Source organism: Leptonychotes weddellii, chromosome 8 (genome assembly GCF_054177405.1).
Source record: "Leptonychotes weddellii isolate Sample4059 chromosome 8, ASM5417740v2, whole genome shotgun sequence".
Taxonomy (NCBI): Eukaryota; Metazoa; Chordata; class Mammalia; order Carnivora; family Phocidae; genus Leptonychotes; species Leptonychotes weddellii.
This window is the reverse complement of record NC_138376.1, coordinates 111,772,634-111,791,256: the sequence shown is the minus strand read 5'-3', so window position 1 is coordinate 111,791,256 and position 18,623 is coordinate 111,772,634. Positions and strand designations below refer to the sequence as shown.

The 18,623-nt window shown below is 39.0% G+C and overlaps 1 protein-coding gene across 1 annotated transcript in view; it reads right to left on the bottom strand.

The window, feature by feature from the left end:
* UTRN (utrophin) overlaps positions 1-18,623 on the bottom strand; it is a 467,571-nt gene that overhangs the window by 58,819 nt on the left and 390,129 nt on the right. The window contains exons 58-59 of the mRNA XM_081829379.1: positions 5,777-5,838; positions 4,046-4,120 (exon numbers count right to left, since the gene is read on the bottom strand). Of these exons, the coding sequence (XP_081685505.1) occupies positions 4,046-4,120; positions 5,777-5,838 (137 nt within the window). The remainder of the gene's footprint in view (positions 1-4,045; positions 4,121-5,776; positions 5,839-18,623) is intronic.

Here is an 18,623-nt window from a genome sequence, read left to right as displayed (position 1 = left end):
TTCAAAATCTGCCAAAATGCTCTAAGTTTTCTGAATTCCAACACTAATTACGCCAGCAACTCAGCACTGCCATTGTATCGACACATGGCATAAAGTGACAATAGACCAAATTCCAGAAAGACCATTTCCTGGATCGTGCTGCCCTTGCATTTCTTCTAGAACAGCCTCCTTTGTGATATACTCTGTAGCTGTGACAGTAATTTGCCACATCCCACAGATGATCATGTCTTCAATTTTTAGTGATTTACTTTGACACTTCGCCTTGGTGCCTAAGCCAAGCATCCATCCTTCCTGCAATGTGTCACATTTAGGTTCCTTTAAAAAACAGACTACATTTAAATCACACAAAATTATGATTTTCTCTTTTCAAAGGGAGACAAATGACAGCTCGGTCATGTGGCAAATAAAACAAACAGCAGAACCATTTTCTAACCAACTTTCAGGCTTTTTCTTTAATCCCACATATGAGGCACAAGGGATCGAATGGAAATGGATCATCACTCTCCTGTTCTGCAAAACCACACAGTTTAGCACCTGACCTTGGGCTTCTGTAACTCTTAGGTTCTTGAACTGTTTAACCATTCCTTCTTCTTCTTCTTTTTTTTTTTTTTTTTAAGATTTTATTTATTTATTTATTTGAAAGCAAGAGAGCAAGCACAAGCAGGGGGAGCAGCAGAGGGAGAGGAAGAAGCAGGCTCTCTGCTGAGCAAGGAGCCTGATGTGGGGCTCGATCCCAGGACCCTGGGATCATGACCTGAGCCGAAGGCAGACGCTTAACTGACTGAGCCACCCAGGTGCCCCTTGACCATTCCTTCTTAACACCTCTCCTACCTCCTCTTCCCCAGACACCTCAGAAATACAGATGGCGCTCAAGGTCTTGCATCATTGCCCCTTCCCTCTGTAATCCTGATACTCTCACTCACTGTCAATATTTCAGTAATCCCTTCTCTCTGGATGGCTCCCAATTCTGTTTTCTCATCCCCATCTCCTGCCTGAACACCTGACCCACATTCCTGCTGTTCTGTTCCCAAACAGAACTCTCCTATTCTGTTTCAGGGACCTCTACCTTAATATGTCCCAAATAATGGTCTTATTATGTTGCAATCCAGTAATGGTGTTACCACCTTCTATGGACCCCGAGTCTGCAAATCCTGAAATGTACTAACACTGTCCTTCTTTCACCCTCTGCCGGTTATCAACTAGCAAATCCCCCCAGTCATCAGTTCTTTTTCCTCCTCACCAACCCATACCCTCTTCGCCCCCGTGACCTACACCCGCCAGCTTAGCCCCCATGATCTTTTACCTGAACCATGTACTTGTCCCTGTTCACGTGGTCCTTCCTTCTGCCTTAGATATCGTCTAAAGCATACATCTGCATCTGGGCCTATCTCCTAACTCCCACAAAACAGAAAATGTGCTAGAGCAGCCTACTCCATAAAAAACAAATGCAAACATTAAATGCAACATTTTGAGAGCTTGAGGAACAGAAAAACTAAATGAATGAGAAAGGGTTTCGTGGGAAAAAAACGACCCTCCAAGTGGATCGAAACTGATTTTAAGGACATTTCTGAATACTGGATAGCTCATAACCCACTCCATTCAGACTCTAATACATTCCCTGAATGCCAACCACACCTTTGACGCTTATGTACAGAAGTCCCTTCCTCCTTACCCCTGATTCATAGCCATGTGCCTAAATCCTGTGTGACTGCTAAGGCCTGGCTTATGTGCTTCCTACTCAAGGAAGCTTGCCTTGCTCTTCACGGCAAAGACCATTGCATTCTGAGGGCAAGAGGAATCTGCTGAAAGCGTGTGTCCATGCGTAACCTGCTATCTCTGAGCGTAGGCTCCTCGAGTGTGGGAACCCAGTCTCTCTACGCGGTCTTATCTCCTGCACAATCGTGGAGCCCAGTGAACGAATGAACAATGACAAAGCAGTGACAGCACATCCTCTGCATTAGGACCTTATGCTGGGTGGGGGTTTGCACAAAATGAGACCACCCCTGACCTGAGCTGTTTGCAGTGGACTCCTCCTGATATTACCTATCGCACAAAGGCAAGCATACGGCGCCTAGGTGAGAAACAGTCGTTACAGGCAATCATAAAGTTCTGGAAAAACTGGAGGCAGGTGGGATTAGCTTGTAAACGTTTCCAAAAGAAGTAAATTTTTAACAGTGTCTGGGAGGAACAAAGGGTTATGGACCTTTGCGGAGGAAGGGTCAGGGCATTTCAAGTAAACAGAAAAGATGGGAGGAGGAGGAAGAGATTAATCATGAACAGGTGAGCTGACAAGTGGTGCAGAGGCCCAGGGCTGACGAGCAGTAGGGGCAGGGGCAGCAGGAAAAGTGAGGCCAGGTGGCTCTGAACACAACACCTCGAATATTTACAATCCAACGCAACCCAGCGCTTCTCTTAGTATGCATTTCTACATGTCATGTAGCTTGGAAGGGGCAGGCCTTCCTCTTCTGCTCCTCTCAGGTTTGAAGGAATGAGCTGAAGGAGGGAGATTTTTTCTTGAGAACTCAAAAGAACCAGCAGAGGAAAATACCAAATGTGTTAATATGTTTATCCGGCCAGAAGTACTACTGAAAACTCGAACCACGTTCATCATGACAAAAAAAAGCAGTCTTTGGTCAATGGAGATTTTGTGGCTGACTCATTTGTCCTCATTTTATAGCTCGTCAGGCCTGAGAAGAACTTCCAGATCTGTCAGCTGGATACTGGACATGCAGCTGAGCCTCTTTCAAAACTGCTGTCACCACGGACTCAGAGCTCACTGAACATCCCTTTTGTGTGCTCCTAATTCACTTCCTGTTCCCTTCTGGCTCAACATACAGATCACTGGCCAGGCTGTGTTGGCTTTGCTGGTTTGTACTGGTAATTCCGCACCAGTTGCTTCCAGTTATCTGGGGCTCTGCAGATTATGTGCATCAAAATCATCTCGTTTTTTTCTTTCATCCGTAAATCTGGAGGTGTTTTTTAGCCCTGGAGACTTCCCTCCCCCACATAACTTACGTTCTTCTTATCTTAAAGCTTTCCATGGCTGTGGGTTTTTTCTGAATGATTTCTACTTCTCCTCCCTCACTTCTCCTCACGTAACCAGCTCAAAATGTAATTCTGATTTCTACTGACCTTTAAAGAGCAGATTTTTAACCTTAATATATCATTTTTTGAAGAGTAATATGCAAAGCTTCACTGAACTGCCTAGACATATAACAACTGTTAACAAAAGGTAGCAACAAGAATACTTGGAATTATTCAAATTACTAGGCTGTAAAAATATGGGTGGATGTCAGTTTCCATATTAACTATCTGACAAGGCCTACATGTTCTTTGAATAGACTCAATCATTAAAACTATGACCACAAAGAGAATTCAGAGAGATTAAATCTATATTATTACAAGTATTCATATTTCTGTTTAAAGTTAGGTTGTTTGGGCATGTGTGTCGGGGGGGCGGGTGGGGAGGAATACCTCTTTGGTAAAATGGCTATCACAGAACATTACTCTCAACAAACTCTGCAGGAAAAGTTCATGTTGATAAGACCAAACATCTCAAAATACATTTAAATAAATCCAGAGCCTTTTATCTAATTTTCTAGGTGCCAGTTCAAATTTGGATCAGGAATATTGTTTTTTAGTATTTCTTTATTATATGATTGCATTGAATCATACTGTTTGGAATCCTATACCTCCAAGTGAATACAAAGTACTAAGAAGGCAATGATCTACTACTTTGATTTCCTGATTTAATCCCTTTAAATTGGGTGGCAGCATAATTTTTGAAAAAGCTTTTTATGTTACTCCTGTATTTTGGCTAATTTTGTTCTCCAACTGAGAATGGCATATGTTCATTTGTCTTACTACTGCATGCATGCTGATGGGGCAAATAATAGAGTATTTATAGAAACACAGCCAATTACTTGAGTGAGATACACTGAAAATGAGATTAACTCTACAAACACATCACCCTCTTCATTTATCTGTCTCAAAAAAAAAAGGCAATCCAAAGAACAGAGTGATTAACTTTGGCAGAATAACTCACAACACAGTGCTTTTTGTAGTCTTCGGATTTTGATGGCTGTGCGGTAGGCAGAGAAACGTACATTATTCAGGTCAGCTGAAATGGAAAAGGAACACATTCAAAGGCAGGCTTATTGTTTAACTTCTATTGAATGGCAAGAACGTATTTGTTTACTTCAGATGATGGAAAAGTATTATGTCTGTACTCACTAAAAAGTCTTCTCTCAAAATCCACAGCATTTATTTAAGAGAATAATTAAATGTTCATTAGCACCATAGCGAGATACATTCCAAAGCAGTGCTACACTGCTTTCAAGAGGGCATTATCCAATAAGAAAAGGAGGGAAATGAGGAAAAGGAAACATGGCCTGTTAACTTCTGAAGGCTTAATAAATCCATCACACTGTAGGCTCAGGGCCCTTCCTTCTCCGCTGCTGGGAGGGACTCTCCTCCCGGGAAATCTTCCTCAAGGACAATTAGTTTTCTGTCAATGAGGCTGTCCCTGTCACTACTCCTAAAGCTAGTCTTATGTCTCCCATCCTGATCTGTTTGCTTCTTCTGCTCTTTTATAGATATGGTTAAAATTATCCCATAATCTATATTCAGATCTTTAGAAACAAGAGGCTAAATGTAGTTAATAATACTGTATATTTGAAAGTTGCTAAAAGAGTAGATCTTAAAAGATCACAAGAATAAAAAATGTTGTAATGACATGAGGTGATAGATGGTAAGTAGACACTCTGATGGACAGCTTCATAATACATTCAAATATTGAACCATTATAGTGTACACCTGTAACTAATATAACCTTATATGCCAATTATATTTCAGCTAAAAAAAAAAACAAAACACTTTGGTATCAAAGTTTGGTACCAAAAAAGATTTGGTATCAAGTTCAAAAAAAGATACCGTAATTTCTTTCTGTGTCCTAAAGACAGAGTTGTCTGTGTTAGAGACTCCTTGAACTGGAAGCAAACTCAGAAATCATCAAGTTTGTACCTTCACTTTACAAACGAAAGAAACCCCTGGCTTTTCTCTCATTTGTTCAGCCTTTGTTAGCCGCCCTCACCCATCCAGATGAAAGCTCAACAGATGCCTGACATTTAAAGAGATCAAGAGGGGTGCTCTCTCCCTGCTGAAGCGGGAGTGGGTGTGAGAACCTTCGGGTGCTGCTCTCCCCTCCAGCAGTGCCTTATCTACCCAAAGAGAAAACTCTTTCAAAACCACTGGACCAACCTAAAGGAAGCAGGCTAGGTCATCAGTTCAAAGTCATATTCTACCAGAAATCTACAAGATTAGAATTCTCACCTCCTGTGTTTTCTTACATTTTTATATTAAAATGATTTTAGCTTTTCATGACTACTTCGACAAAATGAAATTAGGCAAGCCAATTTTGTAAGATTAACTGAACAAAATGTGAGCTAACAGGAAATTTAAAGCAATGAATTAGAGGTTGCTGCGCTGTCATTGTTTTTGTTTTCAGGCAAAGCTGAAGTTTAAGATGACTCATTGTGAGGGAGCTTGCATTCCTCCTTTTAAAATCAACCTCTTGCGATTTCAAACCACGTGTTCTCTCAAGAAGAAAGGTAAAAACTGTTTCCTGCATTGCCCTCAGAAATTCAACTGCTTTTTCTATGTCAGTGACACAATCTTTTAAACATACCATGCCATGTAGGAAAAACTGGTGCTTACTTTCCGATTAAGAATATACAATTATCAGTCGTTTAGGTTAATTAAATAAAATAGCACTCACCGAGGGATTGAAAGAGTTCAGTCATTTTAGGATGATCCCAACAGGTTGTCTGTGTTTGGTGGCTGGGGGGAAAAAGGGTAGTATATTTAAATTAAAGAACATACAAAATAATATAGGTCACATAGAATGTATGCAAATAGAATGTTTATTCTAAGTTTTTAAAATACATGCAAAATGATCCCCATGACGGATCATTTTGAAACCAATGTCCAGTTATTACTTAACATTTGAAACAACAATAATAAATTTTTATTTGAGCAATTATATTGTGAAAATATAAGTAAAAAATGTTGTTTTACCTCTTTCGCAAAGATTTACAACTACAAATTAAAACCCAGATATGAAGTGTGACCCTGGGGCCTCAGGCTTGATGCAGCCAGATCAATGTAGTTTCCAGAATAATTCTACTTGTGTTAGGCAGATATAGATCCTCATTCAGAATAAATCCTCCGAGAGCAGAAGTGCTGTAAAGAGTTGCTAAACTTTAGAAGTCCTAATGAAATTTCCAAAGAACTGAGAAATGAAGAGTTTAACTCTGAATAACATCTTCACCTCACAATCAAGTGAGGCTCCCTCCTCTTTAACCTCCAGTCTCTCCTTCCTTGGTGTAAATCAGCCCTTTTCCCCTGTGGGGGCTCGCTCAGAGCCCTAGAATTGATACAAAGATTATTTCAAGCTAAAGACATCTGAGATTGAACAGATGTAGGAAGATGTCTTTTCAGAGTTTCCTTCATCTGACTGAACGCAGAAACTTCTTGGAAACAAGGCTACCATAAATCCTCTCTCTGGGGGAGTTTCATGGCTACGAAGAAGACAGAAAAACTACTTGCACCTGCATAAACAAACATTATCACAAACTTTCTTATCTCGTGTTTATTCTCCTAAAAAACCCATTTATCTTTCCTAAAGAAACCTACTGGGTCTTCACAAAGGAGCCTTTTCTCCCCAACTTCTTTCCCCTGCTAAGTTGGGTACATATGCCCCCAATTCTAACCATCCCTTTGAGTTACTCATCACAGTATGTGCCTTGCATGCATAAGCAAATGCTCTTCTCTTGCTAATCTGTCTTTTGTCAGCATAATTCACAGACCTCCAGAAACTAAACCTAAGAGGGTGAAGGAAAAGTTGTTTTTCCTCCCCAACACCCTCTTCTGTATCTGGATTCTCTACTCCCCTTCTGCATGAATCTCTCTTGCCAATGTGACTTCATGCTCCTCTCAGCAATGAGCCTCTCTCAGTTAACTAGTACTTTTTGACAGACATTCAACAGTTTTTCTCATGATGCTTATTCTTCACTTAAGAAGCAAGTTTTACATTTTCTCTTTTTCTGTAAATTCCAAAACTAAGTCACAGAATTCGAAGGCTTTTGGAAATAAGATGCAGGTAGAACAAATTCACTTACTGCTTAAATTAGGTTCCTTCTTTGTGTCTGCGTGTGAAGTGAACAGCTCCTAACTTCAATGGATCAGTGTCCTTATATTTAAAAATACTTTACTATCCCTTTTCTAGGTCAGAATAGAGTAATAAGGTTTAACAGTACTCAAAAGACTCCTTAGATAACACTCAGTTCTTACAAAACTGTTTAGTAAGCTAAGTGAAATGACACAGTACACGAGAGAGTGGTATTAAAATATTCATGCCATCAAATTTAAGAGAGATTATTTTTTTAATCTAGGTAATATATCAAAAATTGGGACATGTCACTGGGAAAAGAACATAATCACTGTTACATATGCATATATATAACAGAACCCCACCAAGAACTCATAATTTGCTTTGAAAAATATTTGAAATTTAGATATGAAATTGGGTATGTAAAATGTTCTGGAAATTCCCAAAAAAAATCTCACATAAATTAACATGCCTGAAATGTGAAGGTCTATCCCAGGGGAAGCTAGAAAGTTGTCTAGCTCCCATACCTGGTTCTTGACACCAATGCAGAGGTAAAATGTTTCCACTTTGTATTTGGATGCTGAACCCCAACCAAACCATTCTACCATTTTCCCCTCCAGGTTGCTCCAAAGACCACAGAGAAAGTACTGAAGCTGTCTGACCTAAAATTCTTACTGTTCATAGTGTGGCCCACAGCTTGATAGAAATGCAGAATCTCTGACCTCTACTCTTTCTATTGAACTGGAATCTTCAGCTTAACAAAATCCCATGGGATTGATATGCACGTTCATGTGTGAGAAGTAACTGACCTAAAAAGCTTCTCATGCATGAAGTAAAAAACAAAACAAAGCAAAGCAAAAACAAAAAAATAAAGATTCCTCCAGATTTTGTTAATAAAACAACTTCCTCCCTACCATCAATAAGAATTAAAGAAGGATTTGCTGGAAATAGAGTGTAATTCAAAAAAAATCCATCAGGAGCTCCCAGTGCTAGACACCCAACCAGTATTCCCACAACCCCTGTCTCTTTGGAGTAATTTAAATCCCCATGGCAACACTACTGTCCAGAGGCAGACCTCCCATCATGAAGGACCAAATCAAAGCTCAAGAACCAACTAAAGCTCTGAGGAATGCAGAGCCAAACTTTATACTTAAACAACAAATATAAGTACTCTTTCTCTCTCTAGAATCACAAGTGTGGAGCTTTGGCAAACAAGTCCTTTGGAACCACGAGGGGAAAATCCCACACGGCAGCATGGCAGTGGCTGAGAATTCAATGAGAAGACCCGCTTGCTAATGGCTCTTCTGAGTGAAACAACTACTAGGAGCTGAGGGAACACACACATTTGGCAAACAGATGGAGGGAGGGAAACGGCATCCCCCTTTGTGAATTCAATACCGGTTGATTCATTAGGCAGAACTGCCAACGCTGAAAATAAACACAGCCTCTGGTTACAGAAGTATAACTGCAGCTTAACAAACAACAGTTAAAAAAAAAAAAGGTAGTAGATGCAGTTGGCTGTTGGATTTTCTTTTTTTCTTTCTCTCTCCTTCTCTTTTTTTAGTGGGGGGCGGGGGAAGGATTTTAAAGGAAAATCCACAATCAACCCAAAGGCTCTAAGTATTTGAACAGCTGCAGATTGCTCAGCTCATCCAGCCAAAATGCTTCCAAGTCCTCCCAGAGTAGGCAACCAAAACAGAATTGAAAGTAGCATTCTCTGTTCACCCCCCCACCCCACAAATAACAACAGCTTAGGTTCTGGCCAACCTCATATCTGAAAGAGGAGTAGAACCTCATACTGTACAGCTTGATAAACTATTAAAAAACCTAACAAAGCAGCAATCAACAGGTAAGTCCAAAATCATACGAAGAAAGCGATAGTGAGAGCATGTAATGTGTAAGTAGGGTGCTGAGCTGTGCTAGGTCTGCTTGTGAAGGGAAAAACTGAGAAGGCCTTTCATGGGGGCAAAAAAGTCAGTGGGTCTCCGAGCTATTTTAAACTCTGGAAACTGAAGAAAACTGATAGCAATGCAAATGTTTCTTATCCATAGAAATGCAAACTGTGTCCACTGGGATGCAACTGATGACTGTCCTGTGGACACTGACCAATGAATCAGCTTTACACCAAGTGGTAAACTTCATTTTAGCATCCCTTATTTGATTATGAAGATGAAATTCTTAGTGTTCTCCTGGAAACCTCTTACAACTTCTAACCCATTCTGTGATTCGTGAGTGAAATCTTTGACACATGCTCTTTTTATATTCTACGAGACTCAATATTTTACCTAATTTTTGATTTATTTAAATTTTAAATTTTTTATTTTTTAATTGAGATGTAACACTGTGTAAGTTTAAGGTGTTCAACATGCTGGTTTGACACATTTATACATTGCAGTAGGATTACCAGAGTTGTCTTAGCTAACCCCTCTATCCCATCACATAATTATCATTTCTGTTTTGTGGTGAAAATATTTAAAATCCAGTCTCCTAGCAACTTTGAAGTTTAAAACATAGTACTCTTGTGGGTAATCACTGTGCTGTGCATGAAATCTTCATTAACTGTTTTTTTTTTAATCATCCTTTAACGCCCTGGACAGTTCTAGTTTCTACCTGCTATCCCATATACTTATTAAAAGAGCACCCCCTGTACTCTTAAGTGTCCTGGCTGAGACAACATGTGCTCTCTGTATTTTATGGACTTTGATGAAATATTGAACCAATGAGGTTAATAAGCGATACACGTTTCTACTTATTATTATTCATAATGTATTCTGATAAGCCACAGAAAGTAAAACACAAGTAAGACTGTACACCAATGAATAGAACACAAAAATGTTGTAGAACAACACGGTCCAATATATGAGAAAAGGAACCAACAGCAAAGTACAAGTAATTTTGATAGATTGAAAAGATATTGATTTCTGGGCAATAGACTGCTCTGGGGAAGAAACTTTTTAAACCCATCTGTCCTCATTAGAGTGGCATCATTTTTTTCCATAAAACCTTAAAAGATGGCAAGAAGGCAACCTGCTTACCCCAAAACTGACACTTAGTCAATTTACTTGTTACAATTTACATTTACTTGTTACTTATCTACTCAATTTTATGCTTGAAACTGGATTTTGTGAGTTTTGCCATGTGTCATCTCATTTCAACTGCAATTCTAAGGGCATGTAAGAGAAAAAAAATTAAAGATGAGTCAGTTAATTAAAAATACAAGTGAGAGAAAAAGAACGACCCATATTGTTCAGGGATAAGACAATCACAGAAAGAGAAATATTTCTTCTTTGCTGTGCATAGTGAAAGATGACACAGTAGGTCAGGATGCCTAAAATTAATTACAGTAATAGCCTACTATTCGAGTGTCCAGTCTTCACCAGGTGTCCTTCCAAACACTTTCCTTGTGTAAACTCAATCTGCATAAAAAGTCAATGAGCTGGGTGCCGACAGTATCCCCATTTTACGGATGAAGGAACCAGGGACAGGGAGGGCACTTAGATAACTTGCTCCAAGTCTCAGAGTTAGCAAGTAGTAGAAATGGAATTTGGACCCGGGTGGTCTGATTTTAAGCCTGTGTTCTTAATATGGAAGTATACTTGCATGACTGAGATTCTAACATCTTTCTGATGAATCTGTCTAAATCTGAGTCCATGGTCCATCATTATAATCATTACAAACAATCTCATCTGCCTTGCTTCTCGCTCACTCCTGGCAAAACCCAAGCATGGATCAGTTCAATTACTTGCCTTCTCTGGACCTGAGCAGCTGTGCATGAATACAGCTGGAGAAAATCACTCAACAGACTAATTTTACTTTAAATATTTAACTTCAAACCTCAAATGTCCAACTGCTGGCAACCACACATTCCCTAATAAACTTGCTTCCCAGACCCCAAGACAATTTATTACTGCCTTCTCTCTCCCAAGCCTAAGTAAGTTTCCCTCCCTGCCTTATATCATTTCACTTGATCTCACACTTCATTGAAAAAAACGAGAAACCACCAGATTAGAATTCCTTCAACTTCCTACCACCAAATCAATAAATTACCTTCCATCTGTCAGATTGTCTTCTTCTCTCCTCCTTTCTGAGGAATTCCTCCTCCTATCAAAGGCCAATTCTTCCCCAAAGATTTCTTTAAAATCTCTTGTGTTGCATTATTAACCCCCTTCTCAATAAGACCATTCTCAGAATATAAATGTTGAAGGATGTGCCATCCTTACATACACAATCTCTCTCATCCCGACCTTGAATCTACATTTCCTGCTATTACCTTTTTCTCTTCTTCACAGACAAAATTCTCAAATGAGGAGTGCACAACCTCATGTCCCATTCATTACTGAACCCACATATATTTCATTTCCAACTTCACTCCTCTACCCACTGGCCCTATCAAAATTACGAGTGAACTGCACGTTGTCTGATGGAATGGCTGCTTTTCTGTCTTCAATGCCCCAGACCGCTCCTCAGGGTGGGGAGAAATAAGGGAGAGAAAATCAACTCCGTAAGTCACAAAGCACAGTAGAAGCTAAGAGATAAGAGAGAATCTCCAGAATGACGGGCTTTTGCAGACTCTGCTAACACCTACTTTACATATGCTTATGAAAGTTTATATAGAAATACAAGAATCAAGGAACTTCCAAATAATCAATTTGTATTCAGCTGATTAAAGCATAAAGAGTGAAAACAAATTCTGGCAATCTGAGGCAATGTTATTTACCTGAGTAGTATCTTCTTAAGGATCTAAAAAGTGACATTCTCATCTTGGAATTTATAATCTCCCCAATCTTTATTTCACTTGAGACGAGAATATATGAAGAATAAGGAGTACTCCTGCCAGTATGCAGATTCCTACTGTGTGTGTGTGTTGTGTGCATGACTTATTGAGGGGCCAGTGGGGGACAGATTTGGCAGAAGATGAGGAAGCTGTTTCCTCCAGGGGATGAAACATATGTGTTCAGGTTACACAGAACTTCTTGAACCCTTGCAAACACTTTCTGCCATCTTCTAGGCTTTTAAAGGCAGGAAAGCCAACGTTACAGTTTTTGAAACATAAGAATAAATCTAAGGGAAAACTTAAGAAATTTTGAATGTCAACATTTCAGGAAAAAAACCTTCCTGTTTAAATTCCAAATAAGATACAGGATTCTACTTGATAACAGATACTGTAAAAGCATAGAGTCTTCCTTAAAAAATGTCACTAGTTTGGGGTGCCTGGCTGGCTCAGTCGGTGGAGCATGCAACTCTTGATCTCATGGTCATGATTTCAAGCCCCATATTGGACATGGAACCTTTAAAAAAAAAAAAAGAAAATGCCACTAGCTTGTCATGAAGATGAAGACACAAGGCAGGAAGACTAAACTGTCAACAATGGATAACTCCAAATCTATTGGATTCAACTATAAAATGCACTTGAAATAATTTCATGCTTAGGAGTAGGTTAAAAGACACAAGCATGTAAAGGGCTATATAGAGACAAAGGTTTCCGCAACCCTAAATACAAATGTCAATACTCCAGGCATGGTTGATAGAATAATTTGTTACAAAACAATACGACAGGTTTGCTTGTATTTGTTTTTAAAGTAAAGCAGTAGGATTCGTGACCAAAATGGATGTGCCTAGGTGTGCAGGGAGCTTCGGCTGATACTTGTTTTGAGGGCACTGGAAGACTGTCTGGAAGAATGAACATGCACACAGTAAATCCAAGGGAGCCTTACCTTGGTAGTAGTATCTCTGCTTGGGCCCAGAACTCTGAAGCAGCCTCACCTCTGACCCAAACTCTACCCCCATGTCCCTCTAAGTTGTCACACTAGGGAGGATCAGACCAGTAATCGACATTAATCAACATTCCTGCAGGTCACCTGTTGTTGAGTTGGCTCTGGGGAGTCCTCTATACCCCTGCCTGGGGTGTCAACACCAGGATTATCTCCCACCAGAGTTGAGTTTATCATTGTATCCTTCTAGTTTGTTTTTTAAAGCTGAATTTATATTATTTAGATTTTTAAAAAAATTTTACTACTCTATCTCTTTCATATGTAATCTTTAAAGGAGAAATCAATTTTTTTCTATACTGTTGTATTGACTCTAACACTGTATCATTTTACTTTATAATCCATATAGAAAAAGATATTCTACTTCTTTCACAGTTTATTTGATCATTATTACTTTTGTACTTTTGCTAGTTTCAATGACTACTTTAAAAATTTAATCTTTACAAATCAAAGTATGAATATCTCTTTTACCTTATTAGTGGCCCCACAGTGACCCGCTGTACTATATAGCAGATTAATAATGCTTTATTAATTGCAAATTTGACCCTAAAGGTCAGACTGCACAGTAAGGCTGATGGTGCCCCTATAATACAATGGAACTGAGTAATCTGGAAGATGCCAAGCCCCAATTCCCACTTCATGGTAATAATAACACTGGCCCCAGCAATGTATAGATGAATGGCAGGAAAACAGTATCTTTTTAAGTCCTGCACTAGTCAATGTCTTTCTCAGACAATGTCAGTTCCACCTGAATTATCTCAATAAGTCAGGGCACTGGTAAATTCACTGGAAGTTGTCTGGTTACAATTTGCCAATACAAGGCTGCTGCAGGGCAGGCGGCCTGCTGTTAGTTTTCTCATCAGCCAAGGTGTGCTCATTTGTCCGAAGCTGCCTCCAAGAGCAGGAGGTATAGGGATCCCAAGATGCTTATATTCTTTCATAAAACAACTTCGTTCTTCCGTCCTCATCAGCAGAGTTGGCCCAGTGAGTTTTAAATATTTATTTTCAACACAGATAAAGTCACAGACTGTTTCTTAGAAAAATAGCCTCTCCAGTACATTCTCTTAGGCTTCTATTTCATTTATTTCTTTATCATTAAAACCAAAACACAAGCTCTACTCTTGGAAAGAGACTCAAAGTGTGTCTCAAGACTCCTCCACTGAAAATCTGGCACCAAAAGGATGCCATCTCGCATCTTGATTAAGGAGGAAGAGAGAGATGAAGACAGCTGTGGGAGGCCTTTCAGAGAGAGCTGTCTTTGTATTTCATTGTTAGTTACATCTTTGTTATGGATTTATTTTGTTTTGGGATGGGTTTCCTCCAATCTTTAAACATAAAATGCTTTATGTTAATTTTTTCTTTGTTTTGTTATAATACACCTTTGCTAGCCCTGACTTTGTTGTTAGGCTGAATATTTGGATATCCCTTTGCTGTCACTCCTCTCTGCTCTTACTTAAGGAAAAAATACTTCACCTATGTCATCGAAACGGGCCCACGATTCCTCTAAAGAAATAAGCATTAATTCTCTCCTTTAGACTGTACATATATAATGAGACAAGGAAATACAGTTTATGCAAATAAACTGCATGACTGCTATAAAGAACAGCTACTTGCTCTCCAAGATTTCATTTACAACTATAAACTTTGTTTTTTTTCCCAGCAGCTGATGGATTAGGGCAGCAGAGAATGCCCTTGGGAGGCAAGAAAGGGGAATTACCCTTAATGGACATGAGAATAGAAAAGGAAAATATAAAGGAGATGTAATAAGTTGAGGAAAATTTTGATTTAGGCCTAGTCATCAAGGGGAATGAGAATAAGGCAGAGAATGCATGGAAGTGGTATCTGTAGGTAAAGATAATTTATTCTGACGAGTATGCTGTAAGATTGAGAAATGTCAGTTTTTGAGACTGTGATATATATTATCTATTAAGAAGACATCACCAAAATGTTCATATTAAAGCTGCATGCATGTGAGCACACTTAGGATTCTATCAAGAATTTAGGCTTGCACCTTAGCTTTGAGTAGAAAAACTGTTAAGACGTGGGGCGCCTGGGTGGCTCAGTCGTTAAGCGGCTGCCTTCGGCTCAGGTCAAGCGGCTGCCTTCGGCTCAGGTCATGATCCCAGGGTCCTGGGGTCGAGCCCCGCATCGGGCTCCCTGCTCAGCGGGGAGCCTGCTTCTCCCTCCCCCTCTGCCTGCCGCTCTGCCTATTTGTGCTCTCTCTCTAGCTCTCTGTCAAACAAAATAATTTTTAAATAAAATCTTTAAAAAAAAAAACAACTGTTAAGACGTGAGGGTACAGCCCGGTCACGAGTGCCGTAGCATCTTTTCTGCTAAGACTTACTGAAAAGTCACGCGCTCTAGCTTCAGAGATGACATCGTAGAGCGAGAAAGGAAAACCACATTTCCTAACTTCACCTTACTAAATTCTACGAAAGAGTCTGACTTACTAACAGACCGGACATGTACAGAACCATCTATGCTAAAAGCCCTATGGGACTTAGGAGCCAGCTCTGTTGAGCATCCTAATCATGGACAGAAATCTACCCAATGACAGAAATCTCTGACCATGGAGCTGAGGAAAGGTAGTGGAAGGATACAGTTTGCTCCCCTACCTTTCAATTCCTGTCAAGATCAGACTGGCAGGACTGTGGAGAACCACATTTTTCTACCTATAGAAAAGCACCTTTGTCCATTACTGCACCACAGTGTGACATTTCCTTAAACATATAAAGCATATATTACCCTACAGAAACGAGCCTACGAAAATTAGCTCTGCACTCAGTTGCTGGCCCATACTAGGTGCCTCATAAATCGCAACCGGTCCATAGCATGAAAAAAAAGGATGTTTGCCCAAATTTTCTCCGCCTGACCGCTCCTTCCTAAATATATCTTCATCCTACCCAACTTTTCCATGTGACTAAAACTTCTATTCTCTCCTTCACTCAATGCACAGAACTGGAGGCTTAGTGGTCAAGAGGGCGGAGCTGGAGTCAGTCCCTGGCTTTGAACACTAGCTCTTCCTTGTACTGGTTGTGTGACTTGAGCAAGTTATGTGTGTACGTGTTATCTAAGCCTTGCCTGTAAATGGGGTAATGATAGTCCCGACACTTCAGTGAGAATTAAGAGATAATTACAGGATTAGCATAGTGACTGGCAAATGAATATTCAAAAAATATAATTCATTTCAGTGATCATTATTATCACCCGCTATGACTATTTACTATTATTATTTCTGGATCAAAATAACAAGCAATGAGTTTTATATGATTAATGTGACATATTAGGAAAGTTCAACCCAAAGCTTTTATTCATTGTTCCCTTTATGCCTGAAACACCCTGGATATTAACTTTCAGCTGAGGAAATGAAAAACGTGTGCAAAACACAAACACATGACTAAAAATTCACAGAGAAAGAAATCTGGCTTTTATCGTAGATTTTTGTATATTATAAAGGCAGAAGGAACCATTGCAGGTTTCCTTAAACTGATAGAACAATGAGCTGGCACTGGATTATACTAGAAAAGAAAAAATAACCAGATCAGATTGGGAAAGCCTACCTTAGAAGAAGCAAATATAATTTAAAGATATGAGTTTCAACTTGAGATATTAACACAGAGGGATTTATACTACATAGACCCTTACAGTTCAGATCCATATTCTATCATTTTATAGAAACAAATGAGTCTGGGACCACTGCAGTACACCTCAAAATATTAATGAAAAAACACCTACAGAGAAAGAAATGCATTGGGGAGCCATCAAAGTATGTTTTAGCTAATTGATGAAATTAAAATATGAAATAAAGACAATTTGTTCTTCCCATTCTCCTTTCAACTTTCTCACTATATTCTGGCATTAGAGTATACAAAATTATATACTTCCACATTGAAAATAATTACATTTCTACCTGCCTCTTATTTTCTTTTTGGCTAAATTAATATATCCCATTAATATGCTCCAGGAAACTCTAGCTGCATGACAATCATGCTAAATTTGTTTTTAACGTTCTTCCTCTACTTACTTGTGCAGCCATGCGAAGGGAAGTGTATATTAAAAACCCTTCACTCATTATTTACTTGCTTGTTAATTTACTTGGGAATTAAATTCTGTTTTCATAACATTTCTTCATCTGGAAATATACTATCTCATATTAACCCTACCTCCAGAGATTGATGTACTTTATTATGAAGAAATAAACTGAAAGATATTTTAGGATGCTATAATCCTACAGGTCATATTAAACATATTGGCCATCACTGCATTATACATATTTTAAAGTACTGGTCATGGACATGGAGCTCTAGCCAATGAGACATGAGAGAAACGAGCTTTTGCTGCACTGGTCTGCCCCATCAGATCTCATAGTCTGAACAAGACTATAATCTTGTGAGAGCCTACCAAAATTATAAAAATTCTGAATCAGTGAAACTCTGACTTAATGTCATTTTTAGTCATATATAACCAACCTGGACATAGAGAAATTCCTTTTTTATAGCAGTGCTAAAATTCAAGATAGATTTTTAAAATGACAAATCAAATAGATAACCACTGTATAACATAATCAAACAAGAGAATTAATATGTTCTTTATCCAGTAAAGACAAAAATCTGCCTTGCTGGATCCAATCAATACTTCAAAAAAAAATCAGATAATAAAGATTCTTTGTCAGTTGAGTAAAACAATTTAATTTAAAATAATTTCATGGGGGCGCCTGGGTGGCTCAGTCATTAGGCGTCTGCCTTCGGCTCAGGTCGTGATCCCGGGGTCCTGGGATCGGGCCCCGTATCGGGCTCCCTGCTCGGCGGGGAGTCTTTTTCTCCTTCTCCCACTCCCCCTGCTTGTGTTCCTGCTCTCACTATCTCTTTCTCTCTGTCAAATAAATAAATAAAATCTTAAAAAAAAATAATAATTTCATGGACTTCTTGATTTTGTATAATACATATATTAGTTTTCTATTGCTGCTGTAACAAATGACTCCAAAATAAATGTCTCTCTAAGCTAAAATTGAGGTTTGCAGGTCTGTGGTCCTCCTTGGAGGTTCTAAAAGAGAATCCCATTGGCTTGCCTTTTCCAGTTTCTAGAGGCTGTGAGCATTCCCTGACTCATGCCTCCTTCTTCACCTGCTGCTATTATTATTATTAACTCTTATCGCAATGAAAATGTAAACATTTTAAAAATGGTTTAAATTTGGATCAGATGATTACACCTTCTCTCAACAGAGACATGTCAATTTACCCAGCCTCTGATTTCTTTCCATTCATGATTGCCCAAATTTGACACCAGTCAATTGCTTTGCTACCTTATCCTTAAGTTTATCACAACCCAGTACACTATAGACACTACAATGAAAGAAGTAGTAAATTCCATTAAGGCAATATAACATATACTATTATTATATTTCATATATGGTATGGTGATACATCTCAGACTACAATAAAACCTTCAAAAGGAAATACTATTTCACAAACACTGACTTCATATACAAATTTTTCAGGAAGAGGGATATTGGAAGAATAGACTATTAGTGCTAACATGGATTTTGGAGATCCACTTGCCATTTAGGAAAGATATAAAGGAAAGTTGGCCCACAGATCTTTACCCAACTTGCCTGAGGTCAGCTGGCTAATCTGAGACAGAGCTGACTCCTAATAATAGTGATTATTTTTCCAGTAATTATGATGCTG